This window comes from Nerophis ophidion, linkage group LG07 (genome assembly GCF_033978795.1).
Source record: "Nerophis ophidion isolate RoL-2023_Sa linkage group LG07, RoL_Noph_v1.0, whole genome shotgun sequence".
Taxonomy (NCBI): Eukaryota; Metazoa; Chordata; class Actinopteri; order Syngnathiformes; family Syngnathidae; genus Nerophis; species Nerophis ophidion.
Genome location: NC_084617.1, coordinates 29,887,537 through 29,906,604, shown reverse-complemented (window position 1 = coordinate 29,906,604; position 19,068 = coordinate 29,887,537). Strand labels below are relative to the sequence as shown.

General features: G+C 41.6%; 1 protein-coding gene across 5 annotated transcripts in view; it reads left to right on the top strand.

Moving 5' to 3' along the window:
- usp7 (ubiquitin specific peptidase 7 (herpes virus-associated)) overlaps positions 1–17,904 on the top strand; it is a 74,413-nt gene extending 56,509 nt beyond the window's left edge. For 4 of the 5 annotated variants that reach the window (XM_061905892.1, XM_061905893.1, XM_061905890.1 and 1 more), the window contains exons 28-31: positions 2,339–2,458; positions 2,537–2,608; positions 2,684–2,774; positions 16,599–17,904. In XM_061905892.1, coding sequence (XP_061761876.1) covers positions 2,339–2,458; positions 2,537–2,608; positions 2,684–2,774; positions 16,599–16,705 — 390 coding nt within the window. In that variant the 3' untranslated portion in view covers positions 16,706–17,904. Of the gene's footprint in view, positions 1–2,338; positions 2,459–2,536; positions 2,609–2,683; positions 2,775–15,043; positions 15,122–16,598 lie in introns of all 5 variants that reach the window. The other variant, XR_009807472.1, reaches the window with a different exon arrangement.
- Positions 17,905–19,068: the final 1,164 nt, after the last annotated feature.

Below are 19,068 nucleotides of genomic sequence, written 5' to 3'. Positions count from 1 at the left end.
CAATTTTCAGCACAATCCCATTCAAGATCAGAAAAACATTACAGGGAGACAGAACAGGATCGCTGACGGGTCTGCCGGCTTCCAGCGCCCCTTACAAAAAAAGATGACATACAGGTAAACGGGGGTATGGGAGAAAAGAATAGAAGATTAAAATAAAATAAAAAATAAATTAAAAAAAATCGGTCTTAGCCTGGGCCCTGGAGTGGGGGTGCAGACTGAGGCCAAGGGAAAAAAAAAAAAGACAACAACTCATAGCCATAGTACACATCCCTCTTACATGTGTGTAAGAGGGAAACATCAAAGAACACAGAGGACATTAAAGACATTAAAGCAGCAGATACAACCAGACACTTCTACATACAGCTATGAATAAAAAGTAAAATAAACATATACACTGTGGTGGCCTCTGCGGTGTTCCACGCCATTGTCCGCTGGGGAGGAGGGAGCATGGCCAGAGACAGAAGCAGACCCAACAAAGCAACCAAGACAGCCGACTCCACTCTCGGCCAGTGTCCAGTCCGCATGGATGAGCGAGGATACGTCCAAGGAGACTGAGGTGTCCGACACCTGCTCACCCAGTCGAGACACCGCAAAGCCTCTCCGTCCCAGCGCTCAGTGCTAGCTCCGCAGCCCTGTCCCCTCATCCGCATCTCCTCCAGTGCCTCCAAGCAGACTCTGGTGTAGCAGAGACCCAGCAGCTGGTCTCCATGGCCAAAAGGCTCCCGGGAGGCAGATCCAAAAGTCCACAAAAAAAGCACCACAGAGGTCACGAAAGTGCCACCCCTTGTCACACAGTCCCAAAGGGTCCCGGACCAAAATGCAAAAAAAATATAACACATGAAAACAAGAGGGAAACACAAAAGGATGACACAAGAGCACAGAGCTCCTGCCTACAGCAGCCTCTACAACAGCGACATTTTGGGAAAAAAATACATTAAATACATGCAGTGGTCAAGCTAGCTCTGTTCTCAATGGTTACTAGGCGCCAGTTAGCCATTTTCAAAGAAAGATTGCCGTATGCTTTTTTGTTTTCAGCTGTACGAATCGTTCAAACTGCTAAAAGGATAAATGTTTCTTCAGAGTTCCTTGAGAGGTAATCAAAAAGGGCGGAAAATGGCAAGATTTTACGAAACGACAAGATAAGCAGGTCACACTCCAGTCCAAGGGAGCAGCGTAGAAGAATGCATGAGTTTGCAGTGATCACCCTGTTAAAAGTTGGTTTGATATACTTTTAAGGTTTATTATTTTGCATTTAAGAAGCATCTTGATATTATTTGTATTTTTTAAGACACATTTTTGCTACGAGTGTTTTAAAAAGCACCAACTCAAAGTGTAAAAAAAAATAAATCAAAGAGTTCAGTTTTTACCAAAGGCAGCAATCATAAATGAATCTTTCAGCACATACACAATGTTGACATCTTTAGTTATATTTTGATAAACAATCATAAATTAATCTTTCAGCACATGCACAATGTTGAAATCTATAGTTTTATTTTGATAAAGATTGGAAAAACAAGCTCAAATCTTTAATTGCCTAAGTACTAACCACTATTTGAAACATTAAAAGCTTAGCCATTAAACATTTTGGTCACAATAACGGGGTATAACATTTTCAAGTTGTAAATTCTCAACATGAGGGGATCACTCCAGCAGCACTGAGAGCAAACTCGGCCAAACTGCTTCGAGGTAATATTGCAAAGTGTAATGCTAACAAAGGAATTGAAAATATAACTAGACAGAAGTTATCAGTTCCTTTTTAAATGTACCAATAAAAAAAATGATTTAATTATTAACAAACAATTGATATTTGTTAACACCCAAAAGTACCAAAATTGGTTCATTCTTATGTGTAAAATATACAAATGCAAATCAATGACGCTATTAAACGTAATTTCCCGCTATTAAAGGTAAATGTATAAAATAAAAATTGCAAATCGAGTCACAATTCTGGAGCGAAAAATTGAAAGGTAATTACTTCATATTGTTCTCATGTGTGGCTCTTTGAGACAGGTATATTGAAAAGTAACATGTCTTCATTCACTCCTTATTTTTGCACTTTTAAAATTGCATAAATCGCAAATCTATGACACTATTAAACTTAGTTTGACACTATTAACCGTAGTTTGACACTATTAAATGTAGTTTGATAATATTAAACGGAAATGTATAAAATATAAAAATCGCAAATCGAGTGACAATTCTGGAGCTAAAAATCTCAGTTTTTTTTTCAAAATGTTGCAGCTCTATTCCGAAACATCCATAACATTATCTACTAAAATAATGTATTCTTAATAGTTGTCATGAGCGTGACATCTTCTACCTGGCCTTCCTCCTCCAGGAGATTCCCGTGGACCAGGTGGACCTGGACAAGGACAGTGAACTTCTCATCCCAGTCGCTCATTTCCACAAGGAAGTCTTTGGCACCTTTGGGATTCCCTTCTTGCTGAAAATCCGACAGGTGTGCTCACCTTCCCCCCTCCTCTGATCCCTTCAGTCCCTCCTTATTCCTCACCTCTCTGCCTCTTCCTCCCTCCAGGGCGAGTCTTTTAGGGAGGTGATGAGGAGGATCCAGACTATGTTGGATATCCAGGAGAAAGAGTTTGAAAAGGTGTGACACTCACACGTTATATATATCTGTATTCAAGTGTTACATTCGCTCATTCATCTTTTCTCCATCCTGCAGTTCAAGTTTGCCATTGTGATGATGGGTCGGCATCAGTACATCACTGAAGACGAGTACGAGGTCAACCTAAAGGACTTCGAACCACAGCCAGGTACTCATTGCTTGTTTACTGCAATACCAGGGTTTCCCACATATTCATTTATTTGTGGCGGCCCACCACGAAAGAATTACAGCCGCCACAAATAAAGATAAAATAATTTTTTTTAATTTTTTATTTTTTGGGGCTTTTGACTCGCTCGACCGCTCATAAAAGCAATGTGACTCTGTCTGTGAATGGAACTAGTAGTTACATATTATATAAATATGTAATTATTATATAAATATGTATATAAATATGTACATAAAGTGTTGTAATTATATTCCAACTCCGCGTTCTTCTTGGTCATCGCCGCTGCCGCCACTGACCAGAGCCATAGAGGTCGGGTGCAATGTGAGCTGGGCGGCAGCCGAAGGCAGGGCACTTGGCGGTCCGATACTCGGCTACAGAAGCTAGCTCTTGGGACGTGGAACGTCACCTCACTGGGGGGGAAAGAGCCTGAGCTAGTGCGCGAAGTGGAGAAGTTCCGGTTGGATATAGTCGGACTCACTTCGACGCACAGCAAGGGCTCTGGAACCACTTCTCTCGAGAGGGACTGGACCTCTTTCACCCTGGCGTTGCCGGCAGTGAGAGGCGACGGGCTGGGGTGGCAATTCTTGTTGCCCCCCGGCTCAAAGCCTGCACGTTGGAGTTCAACCCGGTGGATGAAAGGGTAGCCTCCCTCCCCCTTCGGGTGGGGGGACGGGTCCTGACTGTTGTTTGTGCTTACACACCAAACAGCAGTTCAGAGTACCCTCCCTTTTTGGGTACACTTGAGGGAGTACTGGAAAGTGCTCCCCCAGCTGATTTCCTTGTCCTACTGGGGGACTTCAACGCTCATGTTGGCAACGATTCTGTTCATAACTTTTATGGACAGAATTTCTAGGCACAGTCAAGGCGTTGAGGGGTTCCGGTTTGGTGACCGCAGGATTAGGTCTCTGCTTTTTGCAGAAGATTTGGTTCTGATGGCTTCATCTGACCGGGATCTTCAGCTCTCACTGGATCGGTTCGCAGCAGAGTGTGAAGCGACCGGAATGAGAATCAGCACTTCCAAGTCCGAGTCCATGGTTCTCGCCCGGAAAAGGGTGGAATGCCATCTCCGGGTTGGGGAGGAGACCCTGCCCCAAGTGGAGGAGTTCAAGTACCTAGGAGTCTTGTTCACGAGTGAGGAAAGTGTGGATCAGTGCGGCGTCTTCAGTAATGCGGACGTTGTACTGATCTGTTGTGGTGAAGAAGGAGCTGAGCCGGAAGGCAAAGCTCTCAATTTACCGGTCGATCTACGTTCCCATTCTCACCTATGGTCATAAGCTTTGGGTCATGACCGAAAGGATAAGATCGCGGGTACAAGCGGCCGAAATGAGTTTTCTCCGCCTTGTGGCGGGGCTCTCCCTTAGAGATAGGGTGAGAAGCTCTGCCATCCGTGAGGAACTCAAAGTAAAGCCGGTGCTCCTCCACATCGAGAGGAGCCAGATGAGGTGGTTCGGGAATCTGGTCAGGATGCCACCCGAACGCCTCCCTAGGGAGGTGTTTAGGGCACGTCCAACCGGTAGGAGGGCACGTCCAACCGGTAGGAGGCCACGAGGAAGACCCAGGACACGTTGGGAAGAGTATGTCTCCCGGCTGGCCTGGGAACGCCTCGGGATCCCCCGGGAAGAGCTAGACAAAGTGGCTGGGGAGAGGGAAGTCTGGGTTTCCCTGCTTAGTCTGTTGCCCCCACGACCCGACCTCGGATAAGCGGAAGAAGATGGATGGATGGATAATCGGATATAAGAGACAAACTACAATTCTATCTTTTCCAATACTTTATTTTAAAAAACAGCATACTTAGACTTAGACAAACATTAATGATCCACAAGGGAAATTGTTCTGGCACAATGTCCTTTCGGCTTGCCAAATAAAACAAGGCAAGTGTTACAAATATGTTTTTTTTTATAAAGTGCACCATTGTCCTGCAAAATAGTAATAGTTTTGCTTAGAGGAATTTCAAACCTGGCTACTACCTATTCCAACCATTCTGCAATGTTGGATGCTGAATGTCTTTCCTGTAGTGGCATGGTCGTAAGGCAGATTGACTTCATGTTCCATTCCTCTCCAATGTAGTGGCATGTATTGCCAAGGTAGGCTACACTTGTCGACACATCAGTTGTGAGAGCAATTTTGCTCTGGGTGGCTTTTATGTCAGTCTACACTGCATGGAATGTCCGCTCGTACTTCCTCTCCATCAGTTTGGTAAAATGGTTCCTCGAGGGAAGAGTGTAACCAGGGTTGAGGACGTGTCAGTTAGCAACATATTCAGGATAGCATCAGTCAATACAGCTGCTTGCTGTGGTGTGCACACCTTCCTTTGTACCAAGTCTCTAATGCTGCCTTGTTTCTTTCTGAAATGAGAGAAACCATATTATGAATGTATATAGTAGCATCATTTACATTTAACTCAATACATACCCATCCATCCATCCATCCATCATCTTCCGCTTATCCGAGGTCAGGTCGCGGGGGCAACAGCCTAAGCAGGGAAACCCAGACTTCCCTCTCCCCAGCCACTTCGTCTAGCTCTTCCCGGGGGATCCCGAGGCGTTCCCAGGCCAGCCGGGAGACATACTCTTCCCAACGTGTCCTGGGTCTTCCCCGTGGCCTCCTACCGGTTGGACGTGCCCTAAATACCTCCCTAGGGAGGCGTTCGGGTGGCATCCTGACCAGATGCCCGAACCACCTCATCTGGCTCCTCTCGATGTGAAGGAGCAGCGGCTTTACTTTGAGTCCCTCCCGGATGGCAGAGCTTCTCACCCTATCTCTAAGGGAGAGCCCCGCCACACGGCGGAGGAAACTCATTTCGGCCGCTTGTACCCGTGATCTTATCCTTTCGGTCATGACCCAAAGCTCATGACCATAGGTGAGGATGGGAACGTAGATCGACCGGTAAAGTGAGAGCTTTGCCTTCCGGCTCAGCTCCTTCTTCACCACAACGGATCGGTACAACGTCCGCATTACTGAAGACGCCGCACCGATCCGCCTGTCGATCTCACGATCCACTCTTCCCTCACTCGTGAACAAGACTCCTAGGTATTTGAACAAGTGGAGGAGTTCAATACATACCCAGTTGATTGAATTAATAATTTCTGACGTAAAAGACAAGTACGCCACCACATTAAAAAAAACAGCTAAATTAAATAAATGGACATTGGAGTTGCAGAATACACCAATAACAACACAGAAATGTAACCCATCAGATCAAAACTGGATCAGATATAGTACACGTTTCTGTTCTGAATAATAAAGGATTCACTTTAGGCTGCCTGTGAATAATAGCATGTTCCAGCACCTTCATAACGTTTAGTTATACTAAAGCGTCACTCAAGTCTAAATAGATTTATATAGCTTTATTGGTTCCGGCTACATCGATCCATTATGAAACCAACCTGAGATATTTCTGTCCGTTACGTTTATACGTGCGTTTTTTCTCTGAAAACAGAGTTAAATGTGCCGGAGACACATTATCAGCCCCGTTGCAACAAAGACATAACGTTAAAGTTACTCACAAAAAAATCCTGAACTTATGAATGCCTGTTGCGACTCAAAACAACACAGAAAATGAAGTCACCGCACTATCCAAAAAGTTCCTAACACTCTAAAAGTTAATACACAACAGTTGCTGGTGCGCTTCCAGAAAAAAAATCTCGTTAACAAAAGATTAAAAACACACAAAGACGGACACAACGGCTCAATATACTGGGACTATGGACTTTAAAAAGTTACGTACCGTGAGTTCTTCCCTTCATCTTCTTCAGGTGCTGCCGAAGCAATGTTGTCCTTCCGTGCCACGCGACGTCCATGCTGCATCTTTTGCAGGAAATGTCCTCTTTGAAGTCTTTAAAGTGTTCCGACACTTTGGACGACTTATGTCGTACACTTTTCTCCAATGAAGCAATAACCTCAAGGTGTTTCTCCGCTGAACTATCCGTACTGTTTCCTTCCGCCATTTTTTGAACGTTTCCACAAAGGAGACGGCGCGGTCACGTGAGCTGCACATGACACATCATTGGCTGGCTCACTGCCACCTCATGAGACTTAGCCTCAGCGCAGCCCTGGCGCTGTTTTGTACTGTTTTTGTACTTATTTTGATTATTGTTTTTCAGCTGTTTGTAAATGTTGCAGTTTATAAATAACTGTTTAGGGGAAAGAAAAAAAAAAATTATCAAAAAAAAAAAAGCCTCCGCGCATGCGCATTGCATACATCCAACGAATTGATGACAAAATTAATCGCCAATTATTTTTTATAATCGATTTAATCAATTAGTTGTTGCAGCCCCTAGTATTAACGCTCTGGCCTTGCATCATTTACAAACCACATTGGTCTGACTACGGTCCCTTGAAAAAAATGCCATACTCTCCAGGTGACTTTCATCTTTTGTCCACAATTTATTCGCTCTACATCACAAGGCAGGTATACCGAATTTGGTGCTTTTATAGGCACAGATCGAATGTTGACATTTTCAACACCAACAAAGCAAGTGTGATTGTTAGAAAACACTCCAAATTAAACTAAGGCTGCTTTCCAAAAGGCGCTCGCTTGATGCTAATTCACATTGGATTTGCATTAGACAGGGTACTGTTGGCTATTTTAACACCTTCAAATTTGGCAATGAAAACTTCAACTAAGATGCACGTTACAATCAGACAGCTGGTGTGTAATAAGCACAAAACGTACAGTGTAAACACTTTGTATGGTGCAACATGCAGCTTTGTGGAAAAATCTACTTCCCAGTTAGACAACATATAGATAGCCTCGACCAGTGGTTGTCAAACTCTGTTTACAAAGTACCACCATAATGAGTAACTTGGACCCGTATTGGTTAAAATGTGAACAGTGCGCCTCCCCATATAGTTCTCACTCCATGTAAGGAATCAACCACACTTTATAGTTGATACTGATACCTGATTGGCTGTTGGCGTGTCAGTGATCACTTCCTGCGTTGCTCAGTTACTCAAAGAGCGAGTGTTTGTTTTCATGCAACCAACCTCGCTTCCATACCTCCGCTTTCCTCCCACCAGGAAGAAAACATTTATTGAATCTATTTTTAATTGATACCGATTCCAAGTCTATCGCATTATGTTGATATCGTTTTATTGCCCGGACCTTATTTTTAAATGAAAACCAAGATAATCTTGTATGAAGCACAACTAATACAGTAATGGTGGATTATTGTGATGAACAAGATTTTCTGGGTAGTTTAAAAACAACGCACACTCAAACAAAAACATAAGATTTGATGCATGGATTATTTGAAACATTCACTAGTATTTATGTACAAACCCCGTTTCCATATGAGTTGGGAAATTGTTAGATGTAAATATAAACGGAATACAATGATTTGCAAATCCTTTTCAACCCTTATTTAATTGAATCCACTACAAAGACAAAATATACGATGTTCAAACGCATAAACTTTATTTTTTTTTGCAGATAGTAATTAACTTAGAATTTCATGCCTGCAACACGTGCCAAAGTAGTTGGGAAAGAGCATGTTCACCACTGTTACATCACCTTTTCATTTAACAACACTCAAACGTTTGGAAACTGAGGAAACTAATTGTTGAAGCTTTGAAAGTGGAATTCTTTCTCATTCTTGTTTTATGTAGAGCTTCAATTGTTCAACAGTTCGGGGTCTCCGCTGTCGTATTATACGCTTCATAATGCGCCACACATTTTCGATGGGAGACAGGCGGGCCAGGAAAGTACCCACACTCTTCTTTTTTTACAGAGCCACAATGTTGTAACACGTGCTGAATGTGACTTGGCATAGTTTTGCTGAAATAAGCAGGGTCGTCCATGAAAAAGACGGCGCTTAGATGGCAGCATATGTTGTTCCGAAACCTGTATGTACCTTTCAGCATTAATGGTGCCTTCACAGATGTGTAAGTTACCCATGCTTTTGGCCCTAATGCACCTCCATACCATCACAGATGCTGGCTTTTGAACTTTGCGTCGATAACAGTCTGGATGGTTTGCTTCCCCTTTGGTCCTGATTACACGATGTCGAATATTTCCAAAAACAATTAGAAATGTGGACTCGTCAGACCACAGAACACTTTTCCACTTTGCATCAGTCCATCTTAGTTGATCTCGGGCCCAGAGAAGCCGGCAGCGTTTCTGGATGTTGTTAAATGGCTTTCGCTTTGTATAGTAGAGCTTTAACTTGCACTTACAGATGTAGCGACAAACTGTATTTAGTGACAGTGGTTTTCTGAAGTGTTCCTGAGCCCATGTGGTGATATCCTTTAGAGATTGATGTCGGTTTTTGATACAGTGCCGTCTGAGGGATCGAAGGTCACGGTCATTCAATGTTGGTTTCCGGCCATGCCGCTTACGTGGAGTGATTTCTCTGGATTTTCTGAACCTTTTGATGATATTATGGACTGAAGATGTTGAAATCTCAAAATTTCTTGCAATTGCACTTTGAGAAACGTTCTTCTTAAACTGTTTGACTATTTGCTCACGCAGTTGTGGACAAAGGGGTGTACCTCGCCCCATCCTTTCTTGTGAAAGACTGAGCATTTTTTGGGAAGCTGTTTTTATACCCAATCATGGGACTCACCTGTTGGGTGTTCCAAATAAGTGTTTGATGAGCATTCCTCAACATTATCAGTATTTATTGCCACCTTTCCCAACTTCTTTGTCACGTGTTGCTGGCATCAAATTCTAAAGTTAAGGATTATTTGCAACAACAACATATTTTTTATCAGTTTGGACATCAAATATGTGGTCTTTGTAGCATATTCAACTGAAAATGGGTTGAAAAGGATTTGCAAATCATTGTATTTCGTTTATATTTACATCCAACACAATTTCCCAACTCATATGGAAACGGTGTTTGTACAAGTGTAGTATTTATGTACAAGTCTGGTATTGATGATTTTTGGTGTCAACTTTAAAAAAGGATATTACATTTTCTGACTCTGCTGTGTGTTCACTATTAAACGCCGTTTGACACTATTAAACATCCTGCAGGCCTGCTTGTATCACACACGATATCAAACACAAGTAAACACTGCAGGACTGCTTGTATCACACACGATATCAAACACAAGTAAACACTGCTGGACTGCTTGTATCGCACATATCACATCACACAAAAGTAAACATGCTGCAGGACTGCTTGTATCACACATCACACAAGTAAATACGCTGCAAGACTGCTTGTATCGCACATGATATTACACAAGTAAGTAGACACGCTGCAGGACTGCCTGTATCGCACATATCACACAAGTAAACATGCTTTATGACTGCTTGTATCGCACATAAAACAAAGCTTGTATCGCACATGATATCACACACAAGTAAACACGCTGCAGGACTGCTTGTATCGCACATATTACACAAGTAAACATGCTTTATGACTGCTTGTATCGCACACAAACACGCTGCAGGACTGCTTGTATCGTGCATGATATCACACACAAGTAAACACTGCAGGACTGCTTGTATCATACAGGATATCACAGAAGTAAACACGCCACAGGACTGCTTGTATCGCACATGATATCACACACAAGTATACACACGGCTGTACTGCTTGTATCGCACATATCACACACAAGCAAGCTTGCTGCAGGACTGCTTGTATCGCACATATCACACAAGTAAACACGCTGCAGGACTGTTTGTATCGCACATATCACACACAAGTAAACATGCTGCAGGATTGTTTGTATCGCACATTATATCACACAAGTAAACATGCTTTATGACTGTATCGCACATAGCACACAAGTAAACACTCTGTGGGACGGCTTGTATCGCGCATGATATCATACACAAGTAAACAGTCTGCCGGACTGCTTGTATCACAGGATATCACACAAGTAAACACGCTACAGGACTGCTTGTATTGCACATATCATCACACAAGTAAACATGCTGCAGGACTGCTTGTATCGCACATCACACACAGTAAACACGCTCAAGGACTGCTTGTATTGCACAATATATAACAAATAGACACGCTGCAGGACTGCTTGTATCACACATCACACAAGTAAACATGGTTTATGACTGCTTGTATCGCATAACACAAGTAAACACTCTGCAGGACGGCTTGTATTGCACACAAACATGCTGCAGGTCTGCTTGTATCGCACATGATATCACACACAAGTAAACATGCTGCATGACTGCTTGTATAGCACATGATATCACACACAAGTAGACACACGGCAGTACTGCTTGTATAGCACATGATATCACATACAAGTAGACATATGGCAGTACTGCTTGTATCGCATATATCACACTGCAGGACTGCTTGTATCGCACATATCACACAGACAAACACTCTGCAGGACTGCTTGTATCGCACATGATATCACACACAAGTATACACGCTGCATGACTGCTTTTATCGCACATACCACACACAAGTAAGCTTGCTGCAGGACTGCTTGTATCACACATCACACACAGTAAACACGCTGCAGGACTGCTTGTATCACACATATCAAACAAGTAAACATGGTTTATGACTGCTTGTATCGCATAACACAAGTAAACACTCTGCAGGATTGCTTGTATTGCACAAAAACATGCTGCAGGTCTGCTTGTATCGCACATGATATCACACACAGGTAAAACACGCTGCAGGACTGCTTGTAGTGCACAGGACATCACACACAAGTAAATATGCTGCATGACTGCTAGTATAGCACATGATATCACACACAAGTAAACATGCTGCATGACTGCTTGTATAGCACATGATATCACACACAAGCAGACACACTGCAGTACTGTTTGTATCGCCCATATCACACGGACAAACACTCTGCAGGACTGCTTGTATCGCACACGATATCATACACAAGCAAACTTTCTGAAGGACTGCTTGTATCGCACATATCACACAAGTAAACACTCTGCAGAACTGCTTGTATCGCACATGATATCACAAGTCAACACGCTGCAGGACTGCTTGTATTTCACATGATATCACACACGTAAACACTCTGCAGGACTGCTTGAATCGCAAATGATATCGCACACAAGTAATCATGGTGCAGGACTGCTTGTATCGCACTTTATATCACACACAAGTAAACACTCTGCACGACTCCTTGTATCGCACATATCACACAAGTAAAGATGCTGCATGACTGCTTGTTTCGCACATGATAGAACACACAACACTGCAGGACTGTTTGTATTGCACATGATGTCGCACCCAAAGACGCTGCAGGACTGCTTGTATCGAGTATGATACCACACACAAGTAAACATGCTGCAGCACTGATTGTATCACACATGATATCACACACATAAACATGCTGCTTAGGGCTGGGCGATATGGCGTTTTTTTAATATCTCAATATTTTTGTGCAGGATGTCACTACGATGACATATCAAAACAGCTCTAAATTAAAGTGTACTTTTTGTACACTTTCGCCACTACAATAGTTTAAAACAAAGTGCACTTTTGTGCATGATGTCACACAAGATATTTCAATAACTGTCAAATAAAAATTAGTTGCATAATAGGAAATCAAATCGCTATGTGGTGGGTTACTGCGGACGTTATCTCCTTATGTTGTTCACAATTTTTTTCATACGGTGTTGGTGTGGCACCGAATGGAGATGTTGAAATGCGGAGTACGCACTCTTCATTCTCTAGCAGGTGACTTTTCAAATGATGCTACATATTAGCAGTAATGCTACTTGTTGTAGTAACGCTTTAGCCCCACACTTGACAAATTACGGTTGTCTGTTTGACATATTCCCACTTGAAGCCAAACCACTGCCAAACGATGGACCCCCTGCTGTTTTTCTTGGGAATTACATCTTCCTTCATTTGTTACCAGATTGGCACCTTCTTTCTCTTGTATTACCACTCGCAACACAGCTAACCTTAGTCATGCTGCTAACTCTCTGCCCTGCGGGGGCGTATCATGGCCGGCTCTACGCAGGGGCAAGAGGGGGCAGAGCCCCCTTAAATAAATGTCTTGCCCACTCAAATCAAAATTTGAGAAAGATAATTTTAATAAAGTCACAAAATTACTACATTACAAGTTGACAAAATTACCTGCTCTAGCGGAAAAATCAGCCGAAAAAGGGACACACACGATATAGTAGTGTCGGCTTCCCTGCCATCCCTCCCTCCGCTGTGCGTGTATTCAGAATTCCACAGGCTGTGCAGCAGACACAACACCCCTCAGCCCTCAGCGAACATACAATCACTGTTGCAGTATGAAAGTAAAAGAAAAGGAAATGTTTTCTACATTTATCATATACTTGTTAGGATGGGTGTATTTGTGTAGTCTTATCTGTCATAAACACGTTTATCGTCGCGGACTTTCGGTGCTATGGAGTTCCTTTTTTTTTTTTTTATACAACTTGACGAGAGCAGTGACAACGGAGGCTCTGAGCAGCAGTGGTTTGGAAGGCAGAGAGCCTCCACTGTCCCTGTAACAAGCTACAAGTCATTTATGATGCTGTTAATGAGGATAAAAGTGAAACATAAGGTATATATATCCTGCTTAGCAGTCCTCCTCTGCTGTCCTCTTCAGAGCGGAGTCCCTAGCAACGGCCCGTTTTACTTAGCAACGGTCTGCCAATCGACTGCTGGAATTATTTTTCTGTTGTTTTTCTTGTAATTCTACAGTCAACCTTTAATGTTTCAATCTACATTTTGTAATAAACTAATTATAAGTTTCATTTGATATGACCAAGACACCTAAAAACAAAAACACTGCCGTTTTCATCAATTTACAAGCAAGTGGGCAACACACATACACTGGAGTGAATGAATTTTGTGCCCAGATGAGTGCCCACGTCCACTGCATGTGACAAACTGAAGACAAGTGACCTGTGTCTGACAGACCCCTTCGTAAAGCCCCGCCCCAGGGTGTAGTCCTGTACTGTTGTTGTTTTTCTTCATGTAATCACAGCGGCTTTTTTCTGTTGTTGTTCAAGCTTACTTATTTTCTGCTCCAGCTTCCAGCAGCTCACAAAGAGAAAGTTAATGCTCTGTAATGCATCCATTTTTCAGAGCATTTAAAAAGTCTAGTCCTGCTCCTGCATGTAGTAGTAGCAATTATAGTTTGAGATTCTTTTTTATCATTATTCATCAGACTACCTTTCAGTTTTGTAAATATTGACTGTAGTGTGTGAAGTCCTACTTTGGGTCAAAATTTATTTGAGAGTTAGGCCATCCAGTTAGGATAAATGTTATGTTGTTGGTTGATCAAATCTGGATGAAGGATGTTTTATTTTATTTTATTCATCTATTTTTATTTTCATTTTTCAGTTTCCCCCCTGAGGGATTGCCACCTTATTGTGGTCAGGCCTGACAAAGTGCAATCCACTACTTCAGGTTGGGGTTGGACACATAGCTAAAGACCCATTTTAATGAAGAAAGCATCGTTACTATAAGCACAAAAAAAAAAGTGCTGGAGCATGATGTGTACACATGATGCCCCCTTCACATTTCTGACTGCCCCCTCATATAAGCATGCCTAGAACCGCCCCTAGGGCGTATACATATGTGACGTATGTAAGAAGGTGCACTTGTATGGCGTCACATTAGTGCCAAGAATCCAAGCGCATAAAAACTGTTATCGCGCGCTGATTCTCCACTTCGTGCGCGCGCGTATGATGCCTTTGTGCGTGCGCGCGGTGCCTATGTGCGTGCGCGCGCCGTCTTAGTTTTGGCAGTATGTGGGCGGTTATTCTTACACGGCCCCTCCTTTCTGATTGGTCAGGCGAAAATTGCCCAGGGCCAATCAGAAGTATAGCAGGGCGGGTCATCGTCAATATGTATCATGATGATACAGCTCCTGTCGACAAACAAATTCTAAAAAGTCCAAATTTAGTGGAGTTGTGGAAAATGCCAATTGAATTTGATCTAAAAGTCTTTGAGGAAGGTAATGTCTCATCTGTTGAGAGAACATAACATAGTTAATGAAGTGTCAAGATCAATCTCTTTTCATACACATACAACCAGTCCACAGATGTCAGTCAATGATGGAAATTAATTTTTCAAAGGTTTTCTTTCCTCACTTGTCTGTTTTAAAAAATATTTTTATTCATTTAATATTTGTATATGTAAATATTGAATGTATGCCACAAAGTGGGACTATTAATTTTCTTTCCTCCTTTCGATTTGTTATAAATGTCAGAGTATTGTATGTATATGTATATTTAAATAGTACATGTACCATTGACATCAATAAAATGATGGGGACCAGTTGTCCGAGGTAAGATGGAGAAACATTGAGTGTTTATTCATATTTAGGATGAAAGGTCCATGGCAGTTCCCTGGGATTAAAAAGAAAGGAAATCAAGTTTTCATGGGGCTATCATGGCTGAACAAGTAAGTCTTACACTATTATCTCTCAGAGTTAATTTGCCTAATGTATGGAGCTAGCTTTTTTTGTTTTTTTTTTAAATAGATATTTTTAACTCTGCCATCTGTACTGATCTGGGCTGATATCGAATTCTCCATAGTTTGTGTTGTTTGCAGAAACGTAAATACTTTTTATAGTAATATTAAAACCATATTAATTAATTGTAGTGTTAACCTGTCATTCATTATTCTACTAAAATAGTAATTGCAATCATAACATCAATAATTAGGCCCATATGCTAATCATGTGGTCCTGATATGAAGTACGCATTGATAAGTGGGTTCGGGTAGACTCTGGTGTAAACTTAAAGTAGACAGAGGAAAGAAAATTAATAGTCCCACATTGTGGCATACATTCAATATTTACATATACAAATATTAAGTAAATAAAAATATTTTTTAAAACAGACAAGTGAGGAAAGAAAACATATTTGAAAATATAATTTCCATCACTGACTGACATCTGTGGACTGGTTGTATGTGTATGAAAAGAGATTGATCTTGACACAAACAAATTCTAAAAGTCTTTGAAGAAGGTAATGTCTCATCTGTTGAGAGAACATCACATAGTTAATGAAGTGTCAAGATGAATATCTCTCTTTTCATACACATACAACTGCAAAAGGGTGTCGCGCGCGAAGTGGAGAATCAGCGCGCGATAACAGTTTTTATGCGCTTGGATTGTTGGCACTAATGTGACGCCATACACTTGCTGTCTGTGAGAAGGAGACACAAGAAAGATTGGGAAGAGCCTGTAGTGTAATGACAGCATCTGAAAGCAACTGCTTGAGAACATATACTCGAATATCACGATATAGTCATTTTCTATATCGCACAGAGACAAACCCGCGATATATCCAGTATATCGATATATTGCCCAGCCCTAACGCTGCGGGCCTGCTTGTATCCCACATGATATCACACAAGTAGACACGCTGCAGGACTGCTTGTATCGTGCATGATATCACACTCAAGTAAACATGCTGCAGTACAGCTTGTATCCCACATGATATCACACAAGAAAACACACTGAAGGACTGCTGTTGTTATCGCACATGATATCACACAAGTAAACATGCTGCAGTACCGCTTGTATCCCACATGATATCACACAAGAAAACACACTGAAGGACTGCTTGTATCGCACATATCACAGACAAGTAGACACGCTGCAGGACTGTTTGTATCGCACATATCACACAGACAAGTGAACACTGCAGGGCTGCTTGTATCGCACATGATATCACACAAGTAGACACAGCAGTACTGCTTGTATCACACATATCACACACAAGTTGACACACTGCAGTACTGCTTGTATCGCACATATCACACAGACAAGTAAACACTCTGCAGGACTGCTTGTATCGCACATGATATCACACACATTTTTGCTCCAATGCCTATTCCTGTGATTGTCTCACACATGTCTCTCCCCCCCCAGGCAACATGTCACATCCACGTCCCTGGCTGGGCTTGGATCATTTCAACAAAGCTCCAAAGAGAGGCCGATACACCTACTTGGAGAAGGCCATCAAGATCCACAACTGAAGCAGCCGTCCTCCTCCTCCTCTCACTGCTCCTCGCCGTAACTGACTGTAACCCAGCGTGTGTGCGTTTCCGCGTGTGTGTGTGTGTGTGTGTGTGTGCCTGCGTGTGTGTGTGTGCGTGCCTGCGTGTGTGTGTGTGTCTGTCCCTACCCCGCCTGGAACTCAACAAGCACCACCTGGCAGCGTCTTCAGCCCATGGAATATTTCTTCCGACATATTCCTTCATTAAACTTTATTATTTTTAGCCAACCTTCACATGACCAACCTTTTCATTTTTTTTGTTTTTTTGTTCCAGGGCTTCTCTAAGGGAGCGAGGCAAAGGTGTTTGACTAAGCAGAGAGTGAATATTCTAGCATTGTGTATAGAACTATAAATATACATCCTCTTCTCCTCTTTTGTTGGAGTTCCAAGGTCTGCCGTGAGTGGACAAAGGCCACTCCCCCACACCGTTAGTCCGTAACAGCATCAACAAGAATGGAAGTGCTGGCGTCCATCCTCTTTTTACCGAGCCTGAGTGTGCTTACTTTTTCTGCTCCCTTTTTAGTGCCACACAAGCACGTCTTTCTCACTTAGTTTTGTTGGGAGCCAAAAAAGAAAAATCTAATAAAAACAACTTTTTGTCTTTCTGCAGAACTTGTATTGTTATAAAGTAATAAGAATCCACTGCATATGTTTAAAAAAAAATAAACGGGGGAAAAATGAGGAAGAAATTTGTGTGTATTTCATCTTAATTTCTCAGGATTGGAATTTTTTTTTTTAAATTATTATCCCAAAGTTGTCCTTTGCTCTTTTCCTTCCATCCCGCACAGTGTCGCCCTCTGGTGGCTGTCAGCAGTAAGTGCTTGGTAGGCAGCAGTCAAAGAGCATGAAATGATTGTTTGCTTTTCTCCTCCCAGCACCAAGACCACATTGACGAATTGTACATTTCAAAAAGTGTAAAATTTCGATACAGAAAGAGCCGGTTGTTTATATTTCTTTTGTGTAACTTTTTGTTGGTGTTCTAATGTACCGGTTTGTTCCATTTTTGGATTTGTTTTCCCAGCTAAACACATCAGGTTGTGTTGTCTGAGTGCAGAGACAAGCTGCAGAATCTTGTTTTCATGGTTTCACTTTCAAGTCCTACGTGTAGCAGCGACTCTTCCTGTATATTGCCTTTTTGCTGGAAAATGTATGTTGAATAAAATTTTCTACAAAAAAACAGCAAGTGCTTGATGATGGACTTTAATGATGTCACAATCCAGTGGAGACCAGGGACGTTTTTGTCTTAACAAACTCAAAAAAAGGTTTGCAAACCCGAAAAGTTTCAAAAAACTAAATTTTGCACGAACAAAAAAATGTTACGGAAACTCAAATTTTTTTTGCAAAAAACAATGTTGCACAAACAAATGTTACACAAACTCAAAAATGCTTCGATTGACAATCTTTTTTTTACACAAAACACCAAAGGTATCAAAAACAAAAATGTTTCTTAACCCCAAAAGATATTTCACAAATTCAAAAAATGTTTTTCATACTCCAAAAATGGCTTCAAAAACCCCAAAATGTTTCTTGAACCCAAAAATATTTCACAAATTCAGAACAGTTTGAAAAACTCAGAAAATGTTTCACAACGCCCAAAAAATTTGAAACACAAATGTTTGACCAACACAAAAAAATGGGTTGGCGTGGTATTAGCGCTCTTGCCTTTCATCATTTACGGACCACATTGGTCTGACTACGGTCCCTTAGAAAACATGCAAAAAAAGTGCCATACTGTCCAGATGACTTTCCTCTTTTGTCCACAATATATTCTCTCTTTGCAGCACAAGGCATACAAAATTGCCTGATGTGTAATGTTGTAAGAATGTCATGTTCGAAATAAACTAGGAAAGAATGAAAGAAAGGCATGTGTACCGAATTTGGTACTTTTCATTTGGACATTTTCAACACCAACAAAGCAAGTGTGATTGGTAGAAAACACTCCAAATTAAACTAAGGCTCCTTTCCAAAAGGCACTTGCTTGATGCTAATTAAATTCGATTTGCATTAGACAGGCTACTGTTAACGATTTTAAATGGTTATTTTAACACCTCCAAATTTGGCTATGGGAACTTAAACTAAGATGCACCTTACAATCAAACAGCTGCTGTGTAATTAGCACACAACTGACAGTATAAACCAGCTAGTGTCAAACTAATTTTAAATCGGGAGCCACATGGAGAAAAATCTACTCCCAAGTGGGCCAAACTGGTAAAATCGCAGCACGATAACTTAAAAATAAAGACAACTTAAGATTGTTTTCCTTGTTTCAAAATAGAACAAGCACATTCTGAACATTTGCAAATCATAATGTTTTTTTTTTTACACTTACATGTTGCGTTTAAC